The 27,790-nt window shown below is 32.8% G+C and overlaps 1 protein-coding gene across 2 annotated transcripts; it reads right to left on the bottom strand.

Moving 5' to 3' along the window:
• Positions 1-299: 299 nt before the first annotated feature.
• On the bottom strand, positions 300-27,514 carry plg (plasminogen). Of its 2 annotated transcripts, XM_059355918.1 has the most exons (19): positions 27,375-27,514; positions 23,689-23,824; positions 22,665-22,771; positions 21,042-21,156; positions 20,137-20,276; positions 18,887-19,007; positions 17,917-18,035; positions 15,126-15,288; positions 13,720-13,844; positions 9,356-9,515; positions 8,264-8,445; positions 8,035-8,183; positions 6,536-6,629; positions 5,194-5,308; positions 4,498-4,572; positions 4,238-4,378; positions 3,451-3,557; positions 2,183-2,328; positions 300-923 (listed from the first exon to the last, which is right to left on the bottom strand). In XM_059355918.1, the coding sequence occupies exons 1-19, from the start codon at positions 27,421-27,423 to the stop codon at positions 762-764; spliced, it is 2,406 nt and encodes an 801-aa protein (XP_059211901.1). In that variant the 5' UTR covers positions 27,424-27,514; the 3' UTR covers positions 300-761. The 2 variants fall into 2 exon arrangements, with proteins under 2 accessions (XP_059211901.1, XP_059211902.1); XM_059355919.1 differs by lacking the exon at positions 27,375-27,514 and having other exon boundaries at positions 21,042-21,158; positions 22,666-22,771; positions 23,689-23,731.
• Positions 27,515-27,790: the final 276 nt, after the last annotated feature.

The raw sequence follows: 27,790 nt of genomic DNA, 5'->3' as shown, positions 1-27,790 counted from the left end.
TGAATGTATCATAGGTTACAAAAGTTTCCCTTGGAAAAAGTAAACAAAAGGAACAAAAATTTTGATAATTATGTCAAATTTACTTTATTCTAAATGTCTAATTTTTTTAAATCGGTTTAATCGGTTAATCGGTTTACACAGACCTGAGAGGAGAGGACAGGGAAAGGTTTATAAAGTAAAGTTTGTTTTCTTTAAAATTTCGCCAATAATACATAATTTATAGTAGAACGAAACTGTAAAAACATCATGGGTTACTTAAGTTTCCGTTAGAAAAAGTAAACAAAAGGAACAAAAATATAGATTTTTCTGTCAAAATCACTTTATTCTACATGTCTCATTTAAACCGTTTGGAATAACTAGATCATGTTAAAACATTAAATTCTGCTCTTTAGAGACACTGAAGACAAATATTCATTGAAAATCTGTTTACACAGAGCTGAGAGGAGAGGACAGGAGATGCTGGAAACATGACAACACTTCATTATGTATAGCATGTGAAGACCCAACTTTGTTTTTTCAAATATTCAGGACACTTGTTGGCTCTTGGAAAAGTTTTTTATATATAAATTCCATTTTAGTCCAATTTTCTTATTTAATTATTTATCAGAGAAATTCAACTTGTGTCAACATGACGTGCTTTTAGTGTTTTTTTAAGTAACAAACTAAAGTCGTCATGTTGGAGCAGAACAGTTCAAAAAACCACGACCAACAGTCACTTTCTGCCACTGAAGCTGCTGTATTTGTTCAACGTGGATGGTTTTTTAATTGGCTTTCATGGTTCTGTCGATCCAGTCGGTGAACTTGGAGACGCGAGCGTAGACGCCGGGCTTCATGGCGTTGGCGCAGCCCAGACCCCATGATGTCACTCCATGCAGGATGTACCTGTTCTGGGAGTTACACACCAGCGGGCCGCCGCTGTCGCCCTGCACGGAGAGAAACAGGTCGGGTTTTAGTCCAATACAGAGTGGGGAAAAACACCAGCAAAGCAGGAAGAAAGAGTTCAGTTAGTTCACTGAAATATACAGATTTTTTATATTTATATATGGGTCAAATATTCACCACATCATAAAAAACATTATATCTAACCTGGGGTTTACTGTATATCACACTTTTTTACAAGTATAACTAATTAAATAATATTAATATTAATATTAAAAAAACATTTTAATAATGACCTGCTGAGTTTTGTGAGTCCAGGGCAAGAAACACTTTCTTACAGGTCCAATTTAATAAATAATGGAATAGAACAATAAATGTTTTATTCTGTTTTTAGTGAATGTTTTTACTTCGAAATTAGTATATTTTAACCCCGCTCCGCCAACAGTTTTTTAAATGTATGTTTTCTTGACAAAAGTTGACAAAAAATACATAATTTATCGTAGAAAGTAACAGGCATTATCGTCAGAAAGAAAACTTTCCGTCAGTCCTTGAAACGATCATAGGTTACAAAACTTTCCCTTCGAAAAAGTAAACAAAAGGAGCAAAAATATTGATATTTCTGTCAAAATCACTTTCTAAAAATCGCCATAAATAACTCATTTGTAGTTACTAGATCCTGTTAAAAACATAAAATTCTGCTCCTCAGAGACACTGTGAAGACATGATTGATTCTGCTGAGACGAACGGTCACGTGACAAATATTCACTGAAAATCTGTTTACACAGAGCTGAGTGGAGAGGACAGGAGAGACTGGAAACATGAAAATAGTTCAATATATATAGCATGTGGAGAAACAATTTTATTTTCCAATTTCCATGACACTTGTGGGCACCTGGGAAAGTCTTGAATGTATAAATTCCATTTAATTCCTTTAAAAAAAAAAATTATCAGAGAAATTTAATGATGAATGTCAATATAATTATGTCATTGTTATTCTGCACAAAAAGGCTTTATTTTCCACGTCTATAATGTCATAACGCTGCTTTTAAATTTTCTGGAAATAATTAATTTTGCATTAATGAGAAGCTTCATCTTAAAGGTGTGATTTTTTTTTTTAAAAATTAGCTAGTTAGTAAAAAACTCAACTTAACTAAATTAATTGCTTAATTACCGATTTATTTCTGAGAATCATTTTAAAATGACAATAATAAATGACGCACAAACAGTAATGCACAGCGCTGTGTAGTTTTCTAAAGTGTTCTCTAGTTTCCATATTTCTGTATTTATTTCCAGTTTTTCCTACCTGGCAGCTGTCGGTTCCTCCCTCGATGTTTCCGGCACACATCTCGTGGTCTTTGACTCGTCCGTTCAGGTACGACGGGCGGTTGCAGACTTTGTTCTCGATGACGGGGAAACAGGTTTGTTTCAGGAAGCCTTCGCCTCCCGTACCTGCAACACATCACACAGTTACCCAGGTCCTGGCTGCAGGATATCTACTGCACCTTTATTATTAATAATAATAATAATAATAATAATAATAATTCTAATAATAAACTTTATTTATGCAAATATTAAGGACTGTACTGTTAGCAAATCACACACTTAATGAAACAATTTAAATAGAAATAAATTACACAAATAATTATTGTTTTTTTTTTTTACTAAAAAGGTTAAGGCATTAATAATTTAATTTAAAAAGCAATAAATGTGATAAGATATATTAACTTTGGATTTAATATGGGAACTTCAACGAATCTGTAGCTTAAGAGTCAATGCTGGAGCTTGGTTTTTGTTGTTTTTTTTACCATGATTTTGGAGGAAAAATACAGTTTTTTAATTATAGGTTCAATGAATTAACTTTATTTAGTTTGAATATTAAAATGACATAATGAAACAAACACCTAAACCTTTCTCATATCTCCTCTATTAACCCATTTATTTATTCATTTATTTATTCATTTTTACATCTCCTCTTTTAACTCATTTATTCATTTATTTAGTTATACATCTCTTCTATTAACTAATGTATATATTTATTTATTTATACATTTCCTCAATTAATGCATTAATTTATTTATTCATTCATTCATTCATTCATTTATTTATTTATTTATACATCTCCTCTATTAAGTCATTTATTTATTTATTTATTTATACATCTCCTCTATTAAGTCCTTTATTTATTTATTTATTTTTACATCTCCTCTTTTAACTCATTTATATATTTATGTATTTATACATTTTCTTTATTAACTCATTTATTTATTCAAACATTTATTTATTTATACATTTATTTGTATATATATATATATATATATATATATATTTATAAATAATTAAATTCCCAAATGTATTTACATTACTATTACAAAATATCAGTAAAATATTATAAATGATTAAAAAAAAGACACCATGAGGACCTTATTAAACAAAATATGCTCTGTAACTTTAAAAACAGTTTTGAAAAACTGAAGACTTATCTTGATTTAAATATGACCTCACTGTCAAACTCAAACTGGTCCTCACAAAGATACCAGTACCAGAGCACACACACACATATGAAAGAAGTACCTTGAGTTTCACCCCACCCGGTGACGTAACACTCGACCCCACTGGGGACGATGTAATCCTTCTCCGGCAGACAGACCGGCAGGACTTTGTCGTTGATCAGTGCAGGGCTGAAAACACACAGAACACAAACACTCAACTACAGAAGAGTCCATTTTTCCTGGAAGTAATAAAAGTAAAAGTAGCTACTCAATGGCCTATTTCAGAGTTATGCATTTCATTGAAGAAAGTGTTTATTTAATGAGGAAAATATGTTCTTTACTTTGCTATCTCAATCATTTTAGCTCCATATATTAGACATTGAGTTTTATATTACACTTTTTACTATTATAACAATTGAAATTGACATTAATACTTCGAGAAAAAAGTTGCAAATTTACTAGATTACAGTGGCAAATCTTCAAGAAAAAAAAGTCGCAGATTTAAGAGAAAAACATGAAGAAAAAGCAACTTTTTTCTTGCAGATTCAACACTTTAAATCTCAAAGATTTTCTCGTAGATTTGCCACTTTAATCTCCATCCATCCATTTTCCTCCGCTTATCCAGGGCCGGGTCACGAGGGCAGCAGGGTAAGCAGGGCATTCCAGATGTCCCTCTCCTGGGGGACCCCGAGGCGTTCCCAGGCCAGGCAAACTTTTTTTCTCAAAATATTGCCCTCCTCCTCTGGGTCCGTATGTTTTTTTACACATTCTGGCTGTATGTAATATCCTCCAATATTCTCTCGTTCCTTCTTTCTCTAAATTATGAATTTGCAAGTATTTCAATGAGCCCTATTAAGGGTTAAACTGACCTCTGCAGTTTGAGCAGGGCGATGTCGACCCCGTTAGGAGCCAGGATCAGTTTCTCCAGGTTCCTCTCCTGTTTGGACGGCTCCCTGGCTAACTCCGTATGGACGCCCAGCACCACTTTATACGCTGATGGCCGCTTGGACCTGCAGGTCACAACACATTTATTAACACACACACACACACACACACACACACACTCTTCATCCAGTGGTTTGTTATTATTACAGTATTAAATATCTTTCTTCTTCTTTTTTTTTTTTACCTCTCCAGGCAGTGAGCAGCTGTAATAACCCACTGAGGGTGAATCAGAGTTCCTCCACAGAAATGAATTCCAGTGCTATAATAAAAAAAATAAACACACAAATGTATTTAAATAGGATAGAAGACAGATATAATAGGACTTTAAAAAAATATTAGATATTATTTAAACATTTTTGGATAAACCTGTAGAGGGGGGATACATAAACATGGTAAAATAAATGAATACAAATAGAAATAAATACAAGAAAATTACGCTCTAATATATAATTATAATAATCTACAATTATAGAAAAGTAGTCTGGAAATTATAAATAGGATAATTTATATTGTTATTTATAAGTTCTTTGCGTAGGCATAGAAATATTAAATAAATATGATATAATATAATATAATAAAAATGTAAATATAATAATAATAATAATAATAATAATAATAATAATGATAATAATAATAATAATGTTTTTTATTTTTTAAATTTAGGTTAATTTTTGAAGTTTTTTTTATAATTGCTTTACAGGGGCATCAAAAAATAAATATAATATAATATAATAAAAACGTATATATATGTATATATATATATATAAAGTAAAATATTAAAAGTAATGATTTAAACAGTGCCGTTTGAATATTTTTTTGCTTCTATATATCTCTGCCACTGTTTGCTTGTGTTTTCATATTTCAGCTTCGTTCTGCTCACTTGGTGCGGAGGCTGATCTGCCACGGCCACGAGTACGGTTTAGCCACGAAGCCGCCCACGACCCGACCGAAACAACGCTTTGGTTTGATGACGGGCGTCCCACACTCCAGCCCCGCTGCAGAGAGAGAGAGAGAGAGAGAGAGAGAGAGAGAGAGAGACAGAGAGAGAGAGAGAGAGAGAGAGGGAGAGAGAGAGAGACAGAGAGAGAGAGCACAGTGATGAGGAGAGAAACACACAACAACACATCTGTTTGAATTGGGATCGTTTAAAAAGACCAAAAGTTTACCTTTGGAGGCTGCTGGCGCTCATTAAACACGATAAAATGAAATTATGGGATGGACAAAACATTCATTCTATTGGAAGATTCTTAATAATACAGTCATGGAAAAAATATTAGACCCTTGTTTTCTTCAATTTCTTGTTCTTTTTTAATGCCTGGTACAACTAAAGGTACATTTGTTTGTACAAATATAATGAAAACAACAAAAACAGCTGATAAGAGTTTAATTTAAGAGCTGATATCTAGACATTTTTCATGGTTTTGTTGATAATGGAAGACCATACGTAACTAAGGTTTTGTAACTTGTGTTTTTTGTGTAACTTAAATGCCTCTCGTAACTACTTCACTTCCTTGCATTTACATACATTTATTTACTTTTTAAAACTGTCTTTTATAACGCCTAACCATCTTCTTTTTGCCCTAAACCTAGGTCAGTGATTTTGTAGCCGAAATTCACAGAAACTGTTCTGTTCTGTCTTTTTTTTACAACCGCAAACCATACGTCGCAAAACGCTCATGTGAGTCATTTTCAATGGTCTATTCTGCCGTTTAGGTTGAAGATTTTGTAGATTTGTGAACATGACTCTTTCTGTTATATCAGTATTAATCCATATTGATGTATATGAACACACTATATATGTGTGTGTGTGTGTGTGTGTGTGTGTGTGTGTGTGTGTGTGTGTCAGAAAACAATGCTTTGGGTTATTTAAGAATTGCATTAGCTCAGTAATTTTTATTTATTCTTTATTCAAATGGTCAACGATTGTACTGACACTGAACATACAGTATTGTCATTTATTTAGCTGTTTATTTTAATGGTGTTTATTCTTTATTTCTAGAAAAGCATTACATTGTACGTATAATACTTTTAAATATCATTTAATGAAGTTATTTGTTTGCAGCCTTCTGAGGACCTTTGCAGAAATATATCGGTGCATATTTTTTTTTTTTCTTTTCTTCATTCCAGCTCAAAAGTTTAGCATATCAGTTATTCATGAATTATTCCCCCCTTAAATCCCTAACATCCCTCATGGCTCAGGCTGTAATTGTGTGATCATGTACCACAGTTGGGGATCTGACAGTAGTCCCACTTCTTGTTCCTGTCGGTCGTGTAGCACCACGGTCCGTTCACGTCGCTGTCTGGGTTTCTGCATTTCTGATGGTGACAAGGAAAATATCAATAAAATGGAAACAAATCGACATATTAGCATTAATCTAGCCTAAGTCATTTTTTCAAATTTTGCAGGAAACACAAAAAACTTCACCAAAAGTGTAACATATGACATTTATTGATCATTTCACTTCAAAAGGATGTAACAAAGGATGGCTATTGGCATAGTAATAACACTGTGTGTAAATTATGTAACTTAAGAGAAATAAATGACTTAGGCAATTTTTTGAACATGCCTTTGTGACTTAAGCAAGATATGGTAACACTTTATTTTGAAGGTGTCTACATAAGAGTCACACAAGCCTGTCAGAAACATGACATGACAGGTATCATGAGCATTAATGTTACTTCAAAGTGTCATTAATGTTCATGACACATCCCATGTCATGTTTATGACACGCTCATGTCACTCTTATGTAGACACCTTCAAAATAAAGTGTTACCAATATTAGTCTTAACAATAAAACACTGATATACTAACTGATAACTAAAGAATCTCCCTCTAGCCCTTCTTTGCTGGGTTGTTATCTGATGCCTATGAATGTGGCAAATTGTCAAAGAAGTGATGATCTTAACCCTCTGGGGTCTCTGATGGTGGCGTCCTGATCAGATCATGTGATGTTTAACACAAAAACTAGGTCACATGGAGCGCTGCTGTCAACTTCACTCCAAAGTACAGACTTGAAACTTTCTCCCAGGTTTTGTTTGACATTCCTAGCTCATGTAAAACCAAAGATATGAGTTTTAATCTGATGGTACATAAATATTTGAGCGTTGGTGGAGCTCTCTGTGTAATTTTGCACAAAGTTTGTTTTGAAGAGTTGCAGCTAACAAGGGAAAAACTAAAAAACTATAAATATAGATGTTTTTATGGGGCTTTTTTTGTACATAGTTTTATTATATTTTAATTTTTACCTTTTTAAATGTTCATTTTTGTATTCTATGTTTACATTTTCAAGTTCCAAAACAGTTCATTGAGCATATTTGTGGTTTTTATTGTAGTAAATAGTATAATTTTTAACTCGGATTTCATGATTTTTGGGCTCAATATGTTGATAAAGTAGGTTAATGTGAGAAAAAAAATTGTCAGATCATATAGGTGGAGAAAAAATAGATACCAAATATGGGTATAGTAAACATTTTTTATGTGGTACGTGAAGGGTAAAATCAGAAATATTCAAAAATGGCCAAAATAGGCTCAGACCCCAGAGGGTTAAAGGGGTAAAATCACATGATCTGATCAACTGAGGATGTAGGTGATTTTACCATAGGTGGCTATGAGGAGATGATTTAGGTAAAAAAACCTATTTTGACAAAAAATGACTAAGGCGATTATTTTAACAGTGCGATGATATGTTCATGAAAGCTTCCTTGGAGCGCACACACTCACGTTTCCGTCCAGGCCCTTGGTGGGGTGGCTCTGTGGGGTGAAGCTGACGTGTTGGTGGGGGCTCTGGGCGCTCCAGGCCTGGCAGGTCACTCCCAGCACGGTGATGGAGGTCGGACCCCGGTATGCGTCCCCTCTGCCAATCTTACAGTCTGTAACAGCAGCAGAGAGAGAATAAGTGGGTGAATAAATGATTAAACAAGCTAAAGATCTGATTAAAAAAATAGTTGACCTTTCTCTGGGGCAGCCTCGGTGGGGCCCGCAGGCTTCGGGGGTTTGGTGGCGCCTCCTGCTGCAGGAGCAGCGGCACATTTGTCCAGGTTGCAGTACTCCCAGCGGACACTAGGGTCCGTAGTGTAACACCAGGGGGCTCGGTCCCCGTCTGGGTTCCTACACAGGTTCCTCCGGAGGTCTCTGTAAGGGAAAAACAACAGGAGATTCAGGAGACCAATATCCTGCAGGGTTTTATATTTTAAACTAAGGGGACATATATATCTATTATTAGATAAATATATATATAAATATAGAAAAATAACAATATGTGTATATATATATATAATATTAAACTTGTATTGTATTGTATTATTATATTATAATATATTATATTAACATTTAATTATATAATAATTTTAATAATAATAATTACTATTATTATTATCATCATAACATCATTAAACCTAATTAAAGACTATACTAAAAATAAATAAATAAATATATAGCTAATAAAGCTCTGTTAAAAGTCAGGCTAAAACAATGAAAGACAATAAAATAAATAAATAAAATAAGATAAGATAAATAAAATAAAATGAAATAAGATATGATTGGATAAAATAAAATACAACAATATAAAATAAGATAAAATAAAAAAAGATAAGATAAAATATGATACAATACCATATCATACCATATGATACAATAAAATAAATATAAAATATAGATAGATAGATATATAGATAGATAGATAGATGGATGGATGGATGGATGGATGGATGGATGGATGGATGGATGATAGATAGATAGATAGATAGATAGATAGATAGATAGATAGATAGATAGATAGATAGATAGATAGATAGATAGATAGATAGATAGATAGATAGATAGATAAAACTAGTTAAGTTAAAAGTAAAATCTAGACTAAACAGGTTGATCTTGAGTTTGCTTTTAAAAATATCAACATTCTCTGTTGACCTTAGTAATAAAAGAACACCTCACCAGCTGATCTCTGTTGGTTTGCTTCTGTTATTTACATTAGAAATAATGAAAGAAAGAGTGTAATCTGTATATAAGATGTATATGTGGGGACATGTGGTGTGATGCTCACGCTGTGGGGAAGGCCTGAGGAGTCTTTTTGTGGTTGTGAGGCGTCATGGAGCTCCAGGCCTGACATCTCTTCCCGCTGATGGTCTCTGAAGTTATCCCCCGGTAAGTGGTCCCGTCCCCCTCATAACAGTCCTCCTCCTCAGGAGTGGTCACCGGCAATTCTGCAGCAGGAGACAAATAATCAGGCTGATTCCTCACTGCTCTTAATGTTTATCCTCTGGGGTCTATGATAACGGTTTTTTTTTTTAAAGCACTGTAACAAAAAAACAAGGTCACATGGAGCGCTGCTGTCGACTTCACTCCAAATTACAGACCTGAAACTTTCTCCAGTTTTTTGTTTGATGTTCCGAGGTCATGTAAAACCAAAGATATGATCGTTTTAATTTGATGGTACAAAAGCGAATTGAGAAGAGTTGAATTCTTGGTGTTAAACTATAGCCTACACTAGTAGAGTTAATTATACTCTGGATAGAGTTAATCCCTTATAATTAACTCTCAGTCGATAAAAAGTTGTTGTCAAAACCGAGTGTAAAAAGGAAGTGTCACTAAATCAAACCTGTAAATGTAAATGTTTAAATATTAACTCTGAACTTCTTACTCTAAACCAGGGGTGGGAAATTAATTTTCGCAAGGGGCCACATGACCAATACCGGACCAAAACTGAACTAAATTCTGCTCAACATTAATTTAATCTCTTTATTAAATACAGTAAATTATCTGGTTTTGAGCTGCTACTGATAAGAATACATGTTATGATAAGACTGTTAATGTGGAGTAAATCAAATATAGCAGTAAAAAGTAAAGTATCAAAAAGGCTTCTATAGTGGCTGACAGGGGCACAAGGTTTGTTAAAGTTTATTTTCTTCTGTCATATATATTAGTGGCTATATTTGTTCTCTTAGCTATAGTAAAAGTGCTTGTTTGCTCAAGTGCTAATGTTTGTTATTGTTTTCCCTCCTAGTAGCTGTTACGGTGGATTCACAAGGTGACCAAGGAATGTCTTATTTTTATTTTCATGGAGCGATTTTAAATAAATCTTGTGAACTATCAGTTAAAGAGTCGACCGTCATTCATCCAGGAATGCTACTAAACATACATTCAAACCGCAAAAACAATATAGAACATGTATGTTATGCAGTAAACCAGTAATTTATTAACTTTAGGCAAAAAGCAATACGTGTTTTTGACAAGGTAACTCGGGTAACTCAGATATACTTAAATCGCCTTCAAAATAAAAGCACTGCTGTTGAATTGATTTCTAATTTCTAGGTAACCTTAGCCTGGCTAACACCAGACTATTCTCAAATGAGGGCTAGTCTGGCAACGAGCAATGGATTTCTCCGTAGAGGAGGTGTGGTTCACGATCCTCCAGAGCCGTTTATTGGACACTTAGAATGTCTATCAAAGCGTCTGTAGGTAGCTCTTAGCCAATCAGATCAGTTATACCAGATGACGTAGTAGAGCAACAGAAATGGATGTTTGTTGTGTGTGTGTGCTTTCTGCAAGATTATTTATTTTCACGCTTTATTCCCCCTCATGTCATTCAGCCACACACATCCACTGATTTTATGGGCAATAAACAAGCTGCTGCGGGCCTCTCAGCGGCTCCGCTGTCCGCAGTAGCGGGGCTATTAGCCGCTAGCGGCTATTAGCTATTAGCCGTTAGCGACGCTAATAGCCCCGCTACCATAACGCCGGTGATCTCAGCAGAGCCATCGAGAGACCTTTCGCCTTTCAACTTTCGCTCTAAACTATTTAAAACACCATCTACAGTTAAAGAGAGTTTCGCGTCTGCAGCAGCCATGTTGGATCCGTAAGAAAACTACAAGCTTCCAAGTGCCGAGTAGTACGCGTCATCGTCTTGCCGTCCCTCCCCGCTCTGTGATTGGATCCCTAAAACAGGGCTAAGAATCCTTCCTGGATTCCAGACTCCGCCGCAGTTCGAAATTAAATTCGAGCGCGCAAGGCAGTCTGGGTATACCCAGGCTAAGGTAACCTCACGTGGGCCGGACAAGGACAGCCAACGGACCGGATGTGGCCCGCGGGCCGCCCAATGCCCAGGTCTGCTCTAAACTCTGATCCTGAATTTCACACCTCAAGTGTCAATCGGTCTGCTGAAGATAGAGCTACATCTCAACTTTTAATGCTTACACTGTTCAGAAAGTACATGAAGTATCTGATAATATTGTATTTTGATATTATTATTACTCTGCGGGCACCCGGTCGTTCTGCAGTGGTGAGCCCATAGACTGTTACTAACCACCCGAACACCTGCTTAATTTCTTAATGAGCTAGCAGTTAGCATGCATGCTAGTCTCACTGTAACATAAAAAGTGAGTAACGGCAGTAAACGGTAAGTTTGGCTTGACGTTTTGGCTGTGTGAGACGAGTAATACACTCTGTAACCACAGACATAAAACGTGATAAGATGATGCTATAACACAATAACACAGCTCTTGGTGAAGTACATTATAATTTTTTTGTCAGTAACAAACACACACAGTGAAATAGCGGTTTTGGACAGACTGCTCATGTTACCGTGCCAAAACAGCACAATGTCTTTTTACTGGGTCACACCGAAATATCACTACTATTTTGAGAGGGAGTTATATTTCTAAGTGTCATATGGTTTATCTTGGGAGACACTTCAATGTCGGTTCCCTCAATGACATGAAAATAACTAACATTATTTTTTTCTGTGCCTTGAATTGATCTTAACACTTTTAAAGTGTCTGTATGGGTCCACATCCGAGTGTTAATGTAACACTTTTTCGAGTGTTGGTACCTTTACACTGAGTTAGTGTAACTTTGACTCTTTTTGGTGTTAAATTTTAACTCCAAAAAGAGTCAAATTTATAGTCATTCTAACTCTGTTATTCTGCTAAAAGAAATATGGATAACATTTTTTTTTCAATATTTATGGGCACTTGGAAAAGGGTTGTGTATATATACATTTTATTTTATTCAAATAATAAAAAAAATAATTTATCAAAGAAAATCAACTTTAGTTTCCTTTTTTATGATTTCTGTCATTCTAACTGTGCTATTCTGCACAAAGAAATGTTTGAGCTGTTTCCACTTATAGCCGTGATTGTGCTGTTTCCATAGAACTGCAGGACTTATAGATTTTTATATATTTTATGTATTGCAGTAAAATACAAGGCCACAGCGAGAGCAACAAAAACACCTAAAATGGCTTGCGGTTCAGAGGGTTAAAGGGTCAGTGTACCTATTCATTTATTTATCTAAGCCGTCCAATATGTCATTTTCTGTTACTTTCTGGCAAAAAAAGGTAACAAAAGACGGAGCAATACTGTACATTGTTGCTGTCAGCTTATCCTTCCTTCATTGTTGCTGAGATATCTGCAGAGGTCTCGATTTAAATCAGAAAAAAACTCTGAATGAAGTGGCTTTCACCTTAACCTTTTGGAGTTTGGGGCTATTTTGTGGGTTTTGGACTCCTTTTCATTCTTCCTGTATAAACCACTTAAAAATCTTTACCATGACATGTCGGTATCATTGTTTAAAGCACAACCTCACCTATATGACCTGATTATTATTTTCATTTTGACTTACTGGATCAACATTTTGAACACAAAAAATGTTTACAAAAAATACACCTAAAAACACAAAAAAATACAAAAAACAAACACAAAAACACGCATAAAAACACACACAAAATATACAAAAACACTCATTAAAAACACACACAAAAACACACAAAATCACACCAAAAACATTACAAAATTTACAAAAACACAAAAAACCCCACATAAAAACATAAAACCACACAAAGAAATTACAAAAAACAGTAAACACAAAAGATTGCATTTAAAATGCTGAATGCACACAGCAAAATTAGAAAAATATCTGATTGAAAATACTAATTATTGAAAATACACTGAGCATGTTTTATTTACAGTAATAACTTTATTTATATATATATGATATGTAGACAAGCTGAGAAAGCCAGTTAAAGTTCAATCATAGGAGCTTTTTACAGTGTGCCATTTATGTTTCTAGACCATTTTTAAAATTTGAATTTTCTTTGTACTAAACTATTGCTATTTTTAATTTACATGCAAATAGACATGTTGGTGTTTTTATAGTTATTTATTTATTTCATCATTTTCTGCTGTTTTTGTGTGTATAAATAGTGAAAAAAAAAAGGAACATTTCCATAAAAACCTATGTCCTCTGTTTGTGTTTTGGGTTCCTGGCAGCTTTATACTTGTGTTGAGTAAAAGGGGCCATGCATGTGATGTAAGGACAGACTGAAAGATGCTAAACAGAGACAGAAATTGGAAGTTGACAAATTTGAACCAAAATCTCCTGGACTTTAAACAGGTTTAAACAGTTCTGTACCTGATCCGGCAGCGTCTGCGCAGCTCGGCACCTTGCAGTACTCCCAGCGGGTCTGAGCGTCGGTGGTGTAGCACCAGGGCATCCTCTCGTTGTCAGGGTTACGGCAGTAGTTGTTATCCAGGCCTCTGACAGACGACACACAGTGATAAAAGTCAGATTGCTTAGGAAAAGATGAATGATGAAGAATGGGGACATGTCGGACAAAAGCACCAAATTTTTTCCACATGCTCACCAAAAGTTTCAATTTTTGGTAGGAGCCACTTCATCAAGATCGAAGATGGCAGCCATATAAAGTCTATGAGAACCAATATATCTTCCAAGCCACTTAGAAGGTCAATCTTGGTGTCAAAATCTACATTTTCTGTGTCAAGGAATCATTTAAAGCTATTGAGAATATCACTAGATGATTATTTGATCAAATAGATATGTTCACTTTTGCCATGTTTTTACGTAATTTCAAAGTTCCTAAGCGGTCGGACATATATTGATATAGGTCATATGCAGTGCACGTATTCTGAAAAATGAATAACATGCATACATTAAATTAAACTTTATTAGCTTTACTCGTATTATAATACGAGTATGATGTAACAAATACGTTTGCATTTTACAACTACAAAGACCTTTGCAATTCCAGTGTGCCTTCCTGCATGAGCACCTTGCACCACAACAACAACCACTTTTAGCTTTACAACCACACTTGACTACCAGTCTGGGTGAAAATGAACATATCTATTTGATTAAATAATCATCTAGTGATATTCTCAATAGCTTTAAATGATTCCTTGACCCAGAAAATGTAGATTTTGACACCAAGATTGACCTTCTAAGTGGCTTGGAAGTTAAATTAGTTCTCATAGACTTTATATGGGTGCCATCTTCGATCCACAGTCTTGATGAAGTGGCTCCTACCAAAAATTGAAACCTATGGTGATAGAGAGCATGTGGAAAAAACTTGGTGCTTTTGTCCGGAGCGTCTCCTTTATTTAGCTCAGCCTCCTGACTATAAAACAGTATTTATCAAAATAAGAAAACATGGTATATTTATATGTGTGTAGTATATTTCTATAGATATATATGGGTTATTATAATGTATATGCTGTAGAACGAATGTAAATACAATATATGTGTTATGTGTTAGAAGATTTTGTAATGATGTATACATATATGATATGTAGAAATGTGTGTAATATGGATTAATATGTGAATAATTTTTTTTGTTTTGTTTATAATTTTTATAATGTTTATGTTTTGTGTTTTCAGCTGTATATTTGATACTGTTGGAGCCCAGGAAGAATAGCTAATGGGGATCTTAATAATAAACTAAACATGGTAAAAACACGGCTACATGCCGTAGCTCCTCCTCCTCCTCCTCCTCCTCCTGCAGCAGCAGCAGCTGATCTTACTTGCAGGGGTAGTTGTCCGGTGTGCGGTTGTGTTTCTGGGGCGTCTGAGCCTTCCAGCTCTGGCAGGTTTTGCCGGTTTCGGTCACGGCCACCGTTCCTCGGTACGCTCCGCCTTCTCCGGAGGCGCAGGTCAGCTCCGGGACGATGGTGGGAGGCTCGGAGGCTGAGCACGGAGGAGGAGACGGGCAGGAAAAAATGAAGTAGCAAAAAGTTACAGCCAGAAAGTGTTTGGGTGGGAGTGATTCTTGGACTCAAGGTGCTCTTTGGTTAAGGATTTTTTTTCCTTACTTTTTATTTGTTTATTTATTTTTGGTACTTTTTTGAGGGTAAAAATAGTTTACATTCAGACAACTTTTTCATTTTTTGTGTGTTTTAATTTAATTTAATTTATTTTTTAAATTTTTATTTATTTTTTATTTTATTTTATATTATTTTTTTATTTTATTCTGTATATTATGGATATATTATTTACTGTTTTTAATGCCCATGCGCATTTTAAAGTTTTATGTATTTATTTATTCAAGAATGTTCATCAAGAAAGAACCAAATGATTATTTATATATATATATATATATATATATATATATATATATATATATATATATATACACACACATTTACATTTACATTTTTTGTTTTTTATGTTACAAATATTTAAAATTAATTTAATTGTATACATTTAATATTTTTTTCTTCTGAATATTCTGGACATATAATTTACTGTTTTTAATGTTAATTGCATATTTGCTTCTATCTAATGTTCTAATTTAATAATAATTTATTTATGTCTCAAAACCACTTCCAGACTTTTCTCTGTCTTGGCTCCCAAATGGTGGAACGAGCTCCCCACCGACATCAGGACCTCAGACAGCCTGGACATCTTCCGCCGCAGGCTGAAGACCTATCTCTTCCAACAATACCTCGGTTAAATCATGGTCACCTAACAGATATATTTGAAAAACAAAAACAAAAAAACTCTTCTTCTTTTCTCTTCTTTTCTTCTTTAACATATAGCACTCCTTAGCAATGACAGTTAGCTCTTAAAGTTATGTACTTACTCGATTCCTGTGGTCTATGTCTAGTACCATCAGGTTGAATGCACTTATCATAAGTCGCTTTGGACAAAATCGTCTGCTAAATGACATGTAATGTAATGTTTTATTATGTATTGCAGTGGATGTTGTTTCATTGGGAAGGATTATTTTATATTTAAAAAATATTTGTTATGTCTGTTAAAAATTAGCAAAACTTCATAAATATACCTATGAGGATCTTGAAAATGAGTACCTTTGAGTTTTCTTGTGATTTTTTGGGAGTGGCAGTAAATATTGCAAAAATAAATTACATATAACACTGAAAAACTAAATTGTAAACTACTAAAATAGATGCTGAAACAACCATTCAAGAGACTTAAGAATAGTGGACATTTGGTCATACAGCTTTAGTTCAGAATATTTTTAAACGAATTTGATGTTCATATATTAATGTTATAGGTTATGATTGATGATAAACATAATTATCAATAACTCAGGGATATATCTGCAGTTTGAGCAACTTTTACCATCATGTAGGACTTCAGTGCGATAAATAAAATCTGTTTCATGTTTTAATTTTATGAAGTAATCATATATTAAGATATGGTTTATTTTAATGTGGTATTTTTGTTGTACAGTTTCAGTTTGGTGATCCTGCAGCAGGAGGTGGTGAAACATCTTGCTCAAGAGTTCCTCAGCAGGATAAAGGGTGAGTGTAAATATTTACCTGCAGTTCTTTAAACATGCAGTTGTACTTGCCGTGCACTGTGTGTGTTACAGTGGAGAAGTAGGTCAGAGTTAATATAACTATGGAGTCTTTCTATGGAATCCTTTCATCCTGCCTGTATACACCACTTAATATTTAAATGCCATGTTGTTGTTGTTTTTTAGCACAACCTCACCTATATGACCTAATAGTAACTGATTTTTCATTCTGACTGACTGGATCAACATTTTGAACCAAAAAGAAACAGAAAAACCAACATAAATGTGATCTTGTGATTGTGTGTCATCCTGTCATCCAACTCTGGTTTTTATTCTAGTGGGACTCTATTTTATTTATGTGTCTTGTGTGTTTAGTGTAACAATTTGTCATTTTGTGTCTTTTTTAAGTTATTTTGTGTCTTTGTAAGTCATTTTGTGTCTTTTTTTGTTATATTGTGTCTTTTTTTGGTCATTTTGTGTCTTTTTTTTTTAGTCATTTTGTTTCTTTTGCTTGTCATTTTGTGTCTTTTTTGGGGTAATTTTGTGTCTTATGTGTTTAGCGTAACAATTTTGGTCATTTTGTGTCTTTTTTAAGTTATTTTGGTTCTTTGTAAGTAATTTGTGTCTTTTTTTGTTATTTTGTGTCTTTTTTTTGTTATTTTGTGAATTTTTTTTTTTCATTTTGTGTCTTTTTTTAGTCCTTTAGTCCAACATAAAACATGATTTTGAATCTTTTTTTTAACTTTCAAAACACTATCATGCTCAATAAAGAATTGTAAATGTTGCAAATGTGAACAAAGGTGTCAAATATAACATATAAGAGGGTTCCATCCAGTTCTATCATTTTATACTAAATCTATTTGAGCTTGTCTCCAGTTTTACTTGGTATATCATCATCAAACTGAAACTGGCCTCATGGAGTTTACAGCCAGAACTTTAGAGGTAAATTTACAGTAGGGCTCCACGCTGCTTTGTTTTCTAGTCGGGATGTGATGAAGAAGTCTGGATTTGGAGCTTTAGGAGGAAAGGAAAATATATTGAAGTGGACTCACTGCAGCGGCGTATGGAGCAGAAGTCCCATCGTTTGGACGGGCTGGTGGTGAAGCACCAGGGTTTGGGGTCTCCGTCAGGGTTCCTGCAGTAGTTCTCCTCCAGATATTTGTCTGGAAGACTGAAGGAAACATTCAACAACACTTTTTATTTTTGAATTAAATTATCAATGAAACTGTTGTGCTTAATGTCTTAACGTCACCTTTAATAATGTTAAGTTGCACCAATAATTTATAGTAATAAAGAAATCTTCAAAATTGTTACATGAAAGCTATTAATTTCCTTAAATAATAAATAGGAAAAAAGGGTTCAAATCAAGTAAAATCTTCATTTATTTATTTCTGTATATATTTATATCTATTCTTATATTTTTTTGCCTATAAGTTACTATTTTTTCTGTATACATTTCATTTATTTATTTTATGCAGTATTATTTATTTTATCCCTTTATTTTTTCGTATTATTAAAATCTTTATTTATTTATTTTTATATATATTTTAAATATTTTTTTATTTTTTGCATATAAATTAATATTTTTTCTGTATACATTTTATTTATTTATTTTTACACTATTTTTATCCCTTTATTTTTTTGTATTATTAAAATCCTTATCTATTCATTTATATATATATATCTATATAATTTATCAATAATTTAATAATATAATATTTAATAATAATAATAATTTTTTATATTTTTTATTTTTGTCGCATATAAATTACATTTTTTTTCTGTATACTGGTACATTTTATTCAGGTTTTTTTATAAAGTGTTATTTATTATTATTCCTTTATTTTTTCTTATTATTTTGTTAGTCTGTACATTTTTATTTCCTGAAAAAGTTAAAAAAGAATAAAATCTAAAGAAAATCAAGTTAATAAATGAATAAAAAATAAATATGATTATTATACTGCAGTACAGACCTGACTTAAAAGTTCTGCAGTTATAACTGTGTTAAATGTGTGGTCTTACGCGCTGGGTATGTATCCGTGGTTGTGAGGTTGCTGGGCGTCCCAGCGTTGGCAGGTGAAGCCGTTTTCTGTGGTGGAGATTTTCCCTCTGTAGTTCTCACCGCTGCAGTGAATACACTCCTCTGGAGAGAAACGGGGACGAAGGAATCACAAAGGTCAAACTGCCTGTCTCTACTGTGGAAACATTTAAGGACAGTGTTTTATAATAAACTAGACACTCAAATTAAATGGTGGGCAAAACAATTTGGGGAAAAAGGAGCGATTTGTGACATTGGAATGACTTGGCCTCATTTATACCTTTTCATTTATATGTTGTTTGTTTGTTTGTTTTTCCTGAGCATATTTTTGTATTCCACAGATATTGCACATTAGAGAAAAAATAATATTTATATTTACGTTCAATGTGTTGTTAATCAGTAGTAAAAGTAAGTACAATGTAGTGGAGCAGAAGTATAAAGTTACATAAAATGGAAATACTCAAGTAAAGTACAAGTCCCTCAAAATTGTACTTCAGAACAGTACTGCACTCTCAATAATGTCACTCTCACTCTCAGCCACTAGAGGGCGCCTCCAACATTACACATTAATATAGCAGCCTGGTCAGTGAGCTGATGACAACCTGCTGCACCTACTAGCAAGGTTATAATAGTTTTGGACTTTTCATTAGTTTTAATTTTTCATTGTTAATTTTTGTATTCAAATTCATTTAGTTTTAATTCGTTTTTAGAGTGAGTTTGCTAGTTTTAATTAGTTTTTTATTTTAAATGCTGGGTTTAAGTTTAGTTTTTATTAGTTTTATTGTGAGTTTTAGTAATTTTGTAATGGGGTATTTGTTGGGTGCGAGATTTAAAAAGGTCCCAATAAAATTTGCCTTTATTTCCTTTGGCTTATCCATCTCAGACCCAATAAGGTTATTAACTTATAAAACCAAATAGATGAAATCGATTAGAAAAAAGTTGACAAAGATGAAAACAAAGGACATTTCACGATAATTTTAGCTAGTTTTAGTCAGTTTTGTAACCACACAATACAGTTTCAGTTATTGTTTTTTAAAAACTCCCATTTTTATTTTTTTTATTTTAGTTCACAGTAATGTTTTTTCAATTCAAATTTTCGTTATTTTGTTAGTTTTCTTGAACTATAACAACCCTGTCTGCTATAAGGTAGAGTAGGCTCCTACTTAACCACAATGGGATGATAACTGCTGATAAACACCTACTTAATAGTCTGATGTGGATAAATGTATGTTACCGGTGCAGCTGGGAACGTTGCAGTGTTCCCAGCGGGTGTTGGCGTCTGTGGTGTAACACCAGGGGCCCCCGCTGTCTCCGTCAGGGTTCCTGCAGAAGTTAGACTCCAGGTCCTCCCTGGGGTGATCCTCCGGCACGAAGCTGCAGCAGGAAACACCGTGAGAAAGATTCAATGAGAAGATACAAAAGGATACATTTACATTTAGTCATTTAGCAGACGCTTTTATCCAAAGCGACTTACAGGAAGAATAAAAGCAAACAATCAAGGTATAGTGCAATAAGAGCCACGGTTATAATAGCTTGGGATTTTTCATTAGTTTTAGTTTTAATTTCATTGTGAATTTTTGTGAAAATGCTTAGTTTTAGTTTAGTTTTTTATTAGTTTTAGTGTTAGTTTTAGTTAATTTGTAATGGGCTATGTGTTGGGTGTGAGATTCAAAGAGGTCCTTATAAATTTTGCCTTTATTTTCTTTGGTTTATCCATCTCAGCCCCAATAAGATATAATAATAAACAGATTTACCAATGTGTTCCTACATGTTCAAATAGAAACACTGAATTATGAATGAAAAAAAAGTTGACAAAGACGAAAACTAAGGACATTTTCACTATAATTTTAGTTAGTTTTAGTTAGTTTTGTAACCACACAATACAGTTTCAGTTAGTTATCGTTTTTTTAAAAACTCGTTTTTGTTTTTTATTTCAGTTTTCTTTATTTCGTTAGTTTTCATTAACTATAATAACCTTGATAAGAGCTATTCGTGGATCAATAAGTGCTAGTGAGAATTCTTTAAGGAGTAGAATTATGGTGTGGTGCTGGAGAGAAGATGCTCTCTGAAGAGCTGAAGGTCTTCAGGAGGTTTTTAAGGTAGAGATACGGTGTGTAGAGTAAGAGGATGGATACATACTTGGGCCTGTGTGGGTATTTGGCTGCCCATCTCTGACACACCTTCCCTGTTTTTGATTTGGACTTCGTCCCTCTGTAATCTTTTCCGTTTCCGTTTACACACTCCAGGAGGTAATCTGACGAGACAAACACACACAGAAGGACACCATCAGCAACATTTAACCAAATCAGAGCTCTGTTGATGTTGACTGCAGAGAGCAATAATAAAATTCTTATCTGGTGGACACATTTAGCAGATTGTTCTTGATGAATCAGTGAGTGAATCATTTATCTGATATCCCAACATTCACAGTCGTGTGTTCAGTCTCGATTTGTGTTTGCAGACACGGTCCAAACATCACCGACCACGCAGCACGAGCTAAACATTAACCACCATGTAACAGAGGGAAATATCATCCAGAATCTCATCTGAGAGGAGCTTTCAGTTAGGGCAGGGATGGGCAACTGGAGGCCCGGGGGCCACATACGGCCCGCACCCTCACTTGAAGTGGCCCTCAGTACAACTACATGCATTTGAGCATGAAATCTTAAAAGTGCTGTGTAAAAATGCACAAAATTACTTCTTGCAATTAATATTGGTCTGCTGTTCTGCACTGAAAAACAAAAGAAATCACAGTAACTGTTTTTTTATTTTATTTTATTTGCTTCAAACCTTTTTTATTCCTATTTATACTGTTATACATGCATTTGAGCATGAAATATGTTAAGTTACTGCACTGTAAACATATTTAAAATTGCAGTTTCATCATATCTGGTGAAGTGCACGGTCCTATATGTGGCCCTGTGGTAGTGAACATGAAAAATTGTGGCCCCCTCCAGCATTTAAGTTTCCCATCCCTGAGTTAGGGCGAATATCATTATCATGATTATTTTGGTCAATATTAGGATCACAGTTATTTATCGTGATTGCTCTTTGACTTTGGTAACATGATGCGTTTATTGTTAAAAGAAAAGTCTTTAAAACAAATTTAAAATAATTCTTTAAAATTCGATAAATTAAATGAAAAACATATATACTATAAGAATAATACATATAAGAATAATAATTACAATAAATTATATTCATTAAAATAAAAAACCTTTAAGAGTGATAAATTAGTTTAAATATTAAACATAATACAAAACAATATTAATAATAATAATTTTATACAAACAAAACAAACAAATATATATTTATTTATTTAGATAAATAAAAATTTAAAAAATAAAAAATAATACAAATAAATTAAGTAAATAAAAAAATAGTGCTGAAAACTAAACATAGTAAATATATTTAAAAATAATAATTAAAATAAATGTAAAAAAATAAAACAACTATAAAAATAATAAATTTAAAACATTTAACATAATAAAAATAATTGTATATTTTAAAAAAATATATATATTTATTTTATTTCTTTTAAATGTTATGAAAATTGTAATTGTAATTGTAATTATTATGTTATATATTTAAAAACCTTTTTCTCATACACTTCCACAATCTACTAAAACCAGCTAACTGTAAAGAAAGATAATTATATAAATAAATAATCATTAAAAATAAAACCCAGCCAGTAAGTGTCAAAATTCCCACAATAAAATTATATTCATATATATATATAACTGAAAATCCAGAAGGACTTGCCTTTTTTTTCATATAGCGATGTGCTGCTTCTACGCAGGATCGTCTCTGTTTTAGAGTTTGCTGCTGCTGTCCAACACTCCTGGTCCTTTTCTATATAAATGAAAGACCTGAAAAAAAAAATGTTAGTGTTGTAGTTTATCATGGTCGCTTTCAACTTATACATCTCAAATAAATATATAAAATAATAATAAACAAACAATTATTTATTAATTAGTTTATTTCACATTTTTTATTTCCTTTCCATCTTTATTTTGCATTTGTTTTCATCTTAAAATAGTGGACACGTGTTATTTTTTTTAATTTTTGCATTAATTATGCAGTTTTAACCCTCTGGAGTCCATGAAAGCGCCGGAGCATGACACTCTTGAAACTTCTCTTAAGTTTTCATGTCCAATTTAGCGCATCAACTATTTTTCAGCAGAGGTAAAAGGTTTTTTTGTGTGATTTTTGTGTGTTTTTGTGTGTTTTTACGTGTTTTTATGTGTTTTTATGTGTTTTTATGTGTTTTTTGCATTTTTTTTGTTTTTGTGTATTTTATTTTGCATTTTTCTGTTGTCATTTTTTGTGTATTTTTTGTGTTTGTATGTGTTTTTGAATGTATGTTTTTTGTAATTTTTTTGGGTGTTTTATTTTTTTTTGTGTGTGTGGTTTTTGTATTTTCTTTGTGTATGTTTTTGTGTGTTCAAAATGTTGATCCAGTAAGTCAAAATGACAAAATAATAATCAGGTGAGATTGTGTTGAAAAAAATGATACCAACATTTTTTAAGTTGTTTATACAGGCAGAATGAAAAATAGTCAAAACCCATCAAAATAGCTCCAAACTCCAAACTCCAAAGGGTTAATAAAATGGGTTAAAGTGAAATAAATAATAGTCAGATCATGCTGAAGTTGTGCTAAGAAAATACCAAATACCAAACATGAGTATAGTAAATAAGATGTGGTCTATCAGACCCCAGAGTTATAAAGGCCTCTACATTTGAGAGCATGTGAGTTTATGAACATTATATTTAAGTTTCCAGTTACCTGCATGTGAAGGATGTTTCAGCGTTACATTTGACGGAGCACTCGGTCGCAGTGTTTGTAGCGTACTGTCTCCTCTGCAGCGAGAGGATCCACGCTCCTTCAGTTTTGGCGTAGCCGTCGACCTCAGTACCACTAACTGAAATAAGAGAGAAAAATATAAAAAAGAAGTAAATTAGCCTACTTTTTAATATATACATCATGTGTAGTGTACTGATATTAAATATTATTAATTACAGATGCAGATTTATGCTCAAATTTTATGGAGCCTTTACCGTAAAAATGGCTTTTGTAATAGTGGAAGGATTTGTTCTGTCGCTGTAGCTTCAGACATGAAAGTGAGATCAATCTTCTTATTTTATTCTTGGTATTCACAAATAGGGTTGCGAAGGGGTGGAAAAATTCCAGTAAGTTTCCAGTAAATTTCTAGAAACTTTCCATGGGATGTTAAGCTGAGGAATTTTGGAAATATTCCAAACTGGAAACTTTTCATGGAAAATATGTGAATTTATGGAAGTTAGGGGTGATTTAAACAAACTGTATCATATCCAAACATAAATATAAACTTTTTTTTTTCATAAGCAGACATTCACGCAAAAATAATACAATTAAAAAAGATGACATTTCATTTCAACATTTATTTGTAAGTAGAACTTCAAGTTTTAGATATTTTATTCTTTCATTGAACAACAAAAAAATGAATGTTGAGTTAAATATTACTCATAAATATTACCTAAATTTTGTAAATTCCTGGTTAATTCCTTTTTAGTCCCATTAATTCCCAGGTGAAATTTCAAACTTAGAAAATTCACGGAATTTTGCAACCCTATTCACAACAACCTTTCCCCCAAAGATTTAATAAAAGGCCTCTAATGTTCTTCTGGGGGGGGGGGGGGGCAACGTAGATCAACAAACAAAGGTTAAACATGCAAAATCATTGTCATTATTCCTCATAAATAGTTAAAATTGTGTGTCATCTGCATAACAATTAATGATAATATTGTATTTCCCTTTTGTTCGGTCAATTAAAGGCACTTGCACAAAAAAGAACAGGACCCAAGATTGATCCCTGTGGTGCACCATGTGTGATATTTGTGCAGAGATTGTATAAGGAATCCCCCAGCTGTCAATCATGACGTTACAACCCCGTTTTTTTAGCATCAAACATAAAAAAACCACACTTGAACAAATTAAGGCATAATAAAAACTCCCTAAAATCTAAAAAAGAAAATCAATTTAACTAGTTAAAATTGCAATTGTAATCCATGTTCGATAAGGCATTTCTGCACATTATAACACTGTAAGAACATGCAATCTTACTACCTTAGTCATCTACAATTTCTTTATTTATATTGACATAAAGCTTGCTAGTAGATGCATATTTAGCAAGACAAAAATCCCTTAAAATATATGTATATTAAAGTATATAAGTATATTAAATTATCTCACTAAACATCTTTGGAACAAATGGGAAAAAACCTAGAACAAATACTTGGTTGAAAAGTTTTTGAAATTACAGGGGTTAGTGGGACGCAATCATACATTTAATAAAAATAAAAATAATAATACAAAAAAATAAAGTGTTTAATAATATATTAAATGTGTGAAAATAATAATTACAATAAATAATATTCATTAAAATAAAAAACTTTAAGAATGATAAATTTGTTAAAATATTAAACACAATAATACAAAACAATATTAATAATAATTTCATACAAAAACAAAAAACAAACACATATTTATTTAAATAAATGATAAAAATGTAAAAAAAATAATAATACAAATAAATGAAGTAAATTTAAAAAATCAATGCTGAAAACTAAACGTATAGTAAATATATTTAAAAGTAATAATTTAAATACATGTAAAAAATACATAATAATAATTAAAAAAATTATAATTATATAATTAAAAAATATATATTTCTTTTAAATGTTATGAAAATTGTTTAATGTATATCATTTATTGTAATTATTATTTTTATATATTTAAAAACATTTTCTCATACACTTTCACAATCTACTAAAAAAACAACTAACTGTAAAGAAAGAGAATTATATGGGAAAAAACCTAGAAGAAATACTTGGTTGAAAAGTTTTTGAAATTATAGGGGTTAGTGGGACGCAATCACGTTATTATTAACTTTAACTTTATTTTACTGCCAAAAATGTTAAAAAGATACAAAGTTTATAGTCTGGGGAGCTGGGATTTATAGTTTTTGTCTACCTTCAGTCATTAATAGCTACTGTTGCTCCAAAGTTTCAAATAGATGTTGCAATTTTCCACCAGTGGGCCTCAGAGGGTTAATGTAATCTCTTCACTGTCAGCTTTAGAATTGATGTCAAGATTTTTACGGATTATTTTAAAGCACCTTATGTTTCAGCTCACATTTATATTACAATTTTAATATAGTTTACTTATTTCTTGGATGTGATTTCAACAGTTGGATTTTTTTTTAAAGAATCAGATCAACCCTGGCTCCACATGAAACAGAAATTTGTGTTTGTGTTACTGTTAAAGATTATTTTTAATATGTAGCTATGTAGCCCTTTGTTTATATACATTTTAAATTTTAGTTATTTAGCATTTAAAATATACATTTTAATTATTTAATATATAAATAATGATAAGACATAGTTTTCTGTGTGTACAAGATTAAGAAGGTTTATTTTTGCTGCATAATAAGTACTTTTACCTTAAATATGTTTTAATATATTTTTCACTAGTTATTTTACCTTTTTTTAAATTATTTTTAATGCAGGGCATGTAACAGAGTATTACTACTTTTTGGATATCATTATTTATCTCTAATTAAACTGTTTGAACTCGTCAAAGTGAACAAAATCTATAATATCTGCTTCACAGAACATCTTAGCTTGATTGAAAGATGCAAACAGTATAAAAAACACATATTTAATCAAGGGTTCGACCTTTACAGTGGAACAAAGTACTTTTCGCGTTACTTTTTAAAACAATTCATGGCTTTAAAACCCTTTATCGGGTGAAGAACTATATTTGGTAACTTGAGTGGATATCAAACTGGGTCCTCTGTTTGGTCATAGAACCACATGGATTTCTTCATGATAATAAGCAAAGATCAGGCTACCAATCAGTATGATAATAATATAATAATATTAACTTTATTGACCTGGACCTCCAATGTAAAAATGAGAAATTTAGAAAAAAAATCTGCAAGAAACAGTCGTACAAACAGAGTTATTCTTCAATGACTTGTACCAGGAGAACTTGACTATGATGGCATATTAGGGCCAAATATAAATAAAAATAAAAATACAAAGATTAAAGATTACCAGGTTAAAGTGGCAAATCTACAAGAAAAAAAGCTGCAGATTTAAGAGATTTAAAGTGGCAAATCTGCGTGAAAAAAGTCGCAGATTTATAAGTGGAAGGAAATGCTACTTTTTTTTATCGCAGATTCACCACTTTAAATCTCATAAATCTGCACATTTTTTTCTCATAGATTTGCCACTTTTAATCTCGTAAACTTTTTTCTCAAAATATTACCCCCCTCCCCCGGGTCCATATGTTTTAACATGTGTAACATCCTCCAATATTCTCTAGGGTTGAAATTTGGAATTTGCAAGTATTTCAATGAGTGCCCTATTAAGGGTTAAATCATTGCAGAACTATTGATAATGATGTGAAAGATGAGATTAAAGTCTTACCAGTGCAGATCAGGGCTCCCAGGAGGAGAGCTGCTTTGTACAGGTCCATGGCGAGGCCCTTTCACTCGCAGCTCATAGTCGATAAAGTCCCCGAGGTTCCTCCTGGTATGTTATTGGGCTCCTTTTAGTAAGCCGGGAGGATCAATCATTAGTCAATCATTGGCCCGACAAGGACGGCGACAGGTCAAAAACCTTGTTTATGGGAGATTTTGGGACATTAATAAGTGGGTGGAACATGACACACATGTTGCATCCTCTCTGTTATAAATGTTAAATGTTATTTAAAGGAACCACTGCAGGTTTGCTTCTTACCTTGTTGCAGCCACGGAGCCTCTGCAGCTTTTCTGTTTCTTCTCTGCAGCTCCAGGAACATTTTAGGACACTGCTCATGACCTTTGACCTCTTTTTTTGATATC

This window comes from Centropristis striata, chromosome 18 (genome assembly GCF_030273125.1).
Source record: "Centropristis striata isolate RG_2023a ecotype Rhode Island chromosome 18, C.striata_1.0, whole genome shotgun sequence".
NCBI lineage: Eukaryota > Metazoa > Chordata > Actinopteri > Perciformes > Serranidae > Centropristis > Centropristis striata.
The sequence above is the reverse complement of the archived record's forward strand: the minus strand, read 5'-3'. Positions and strand labels throughout refer to the sequence as shown.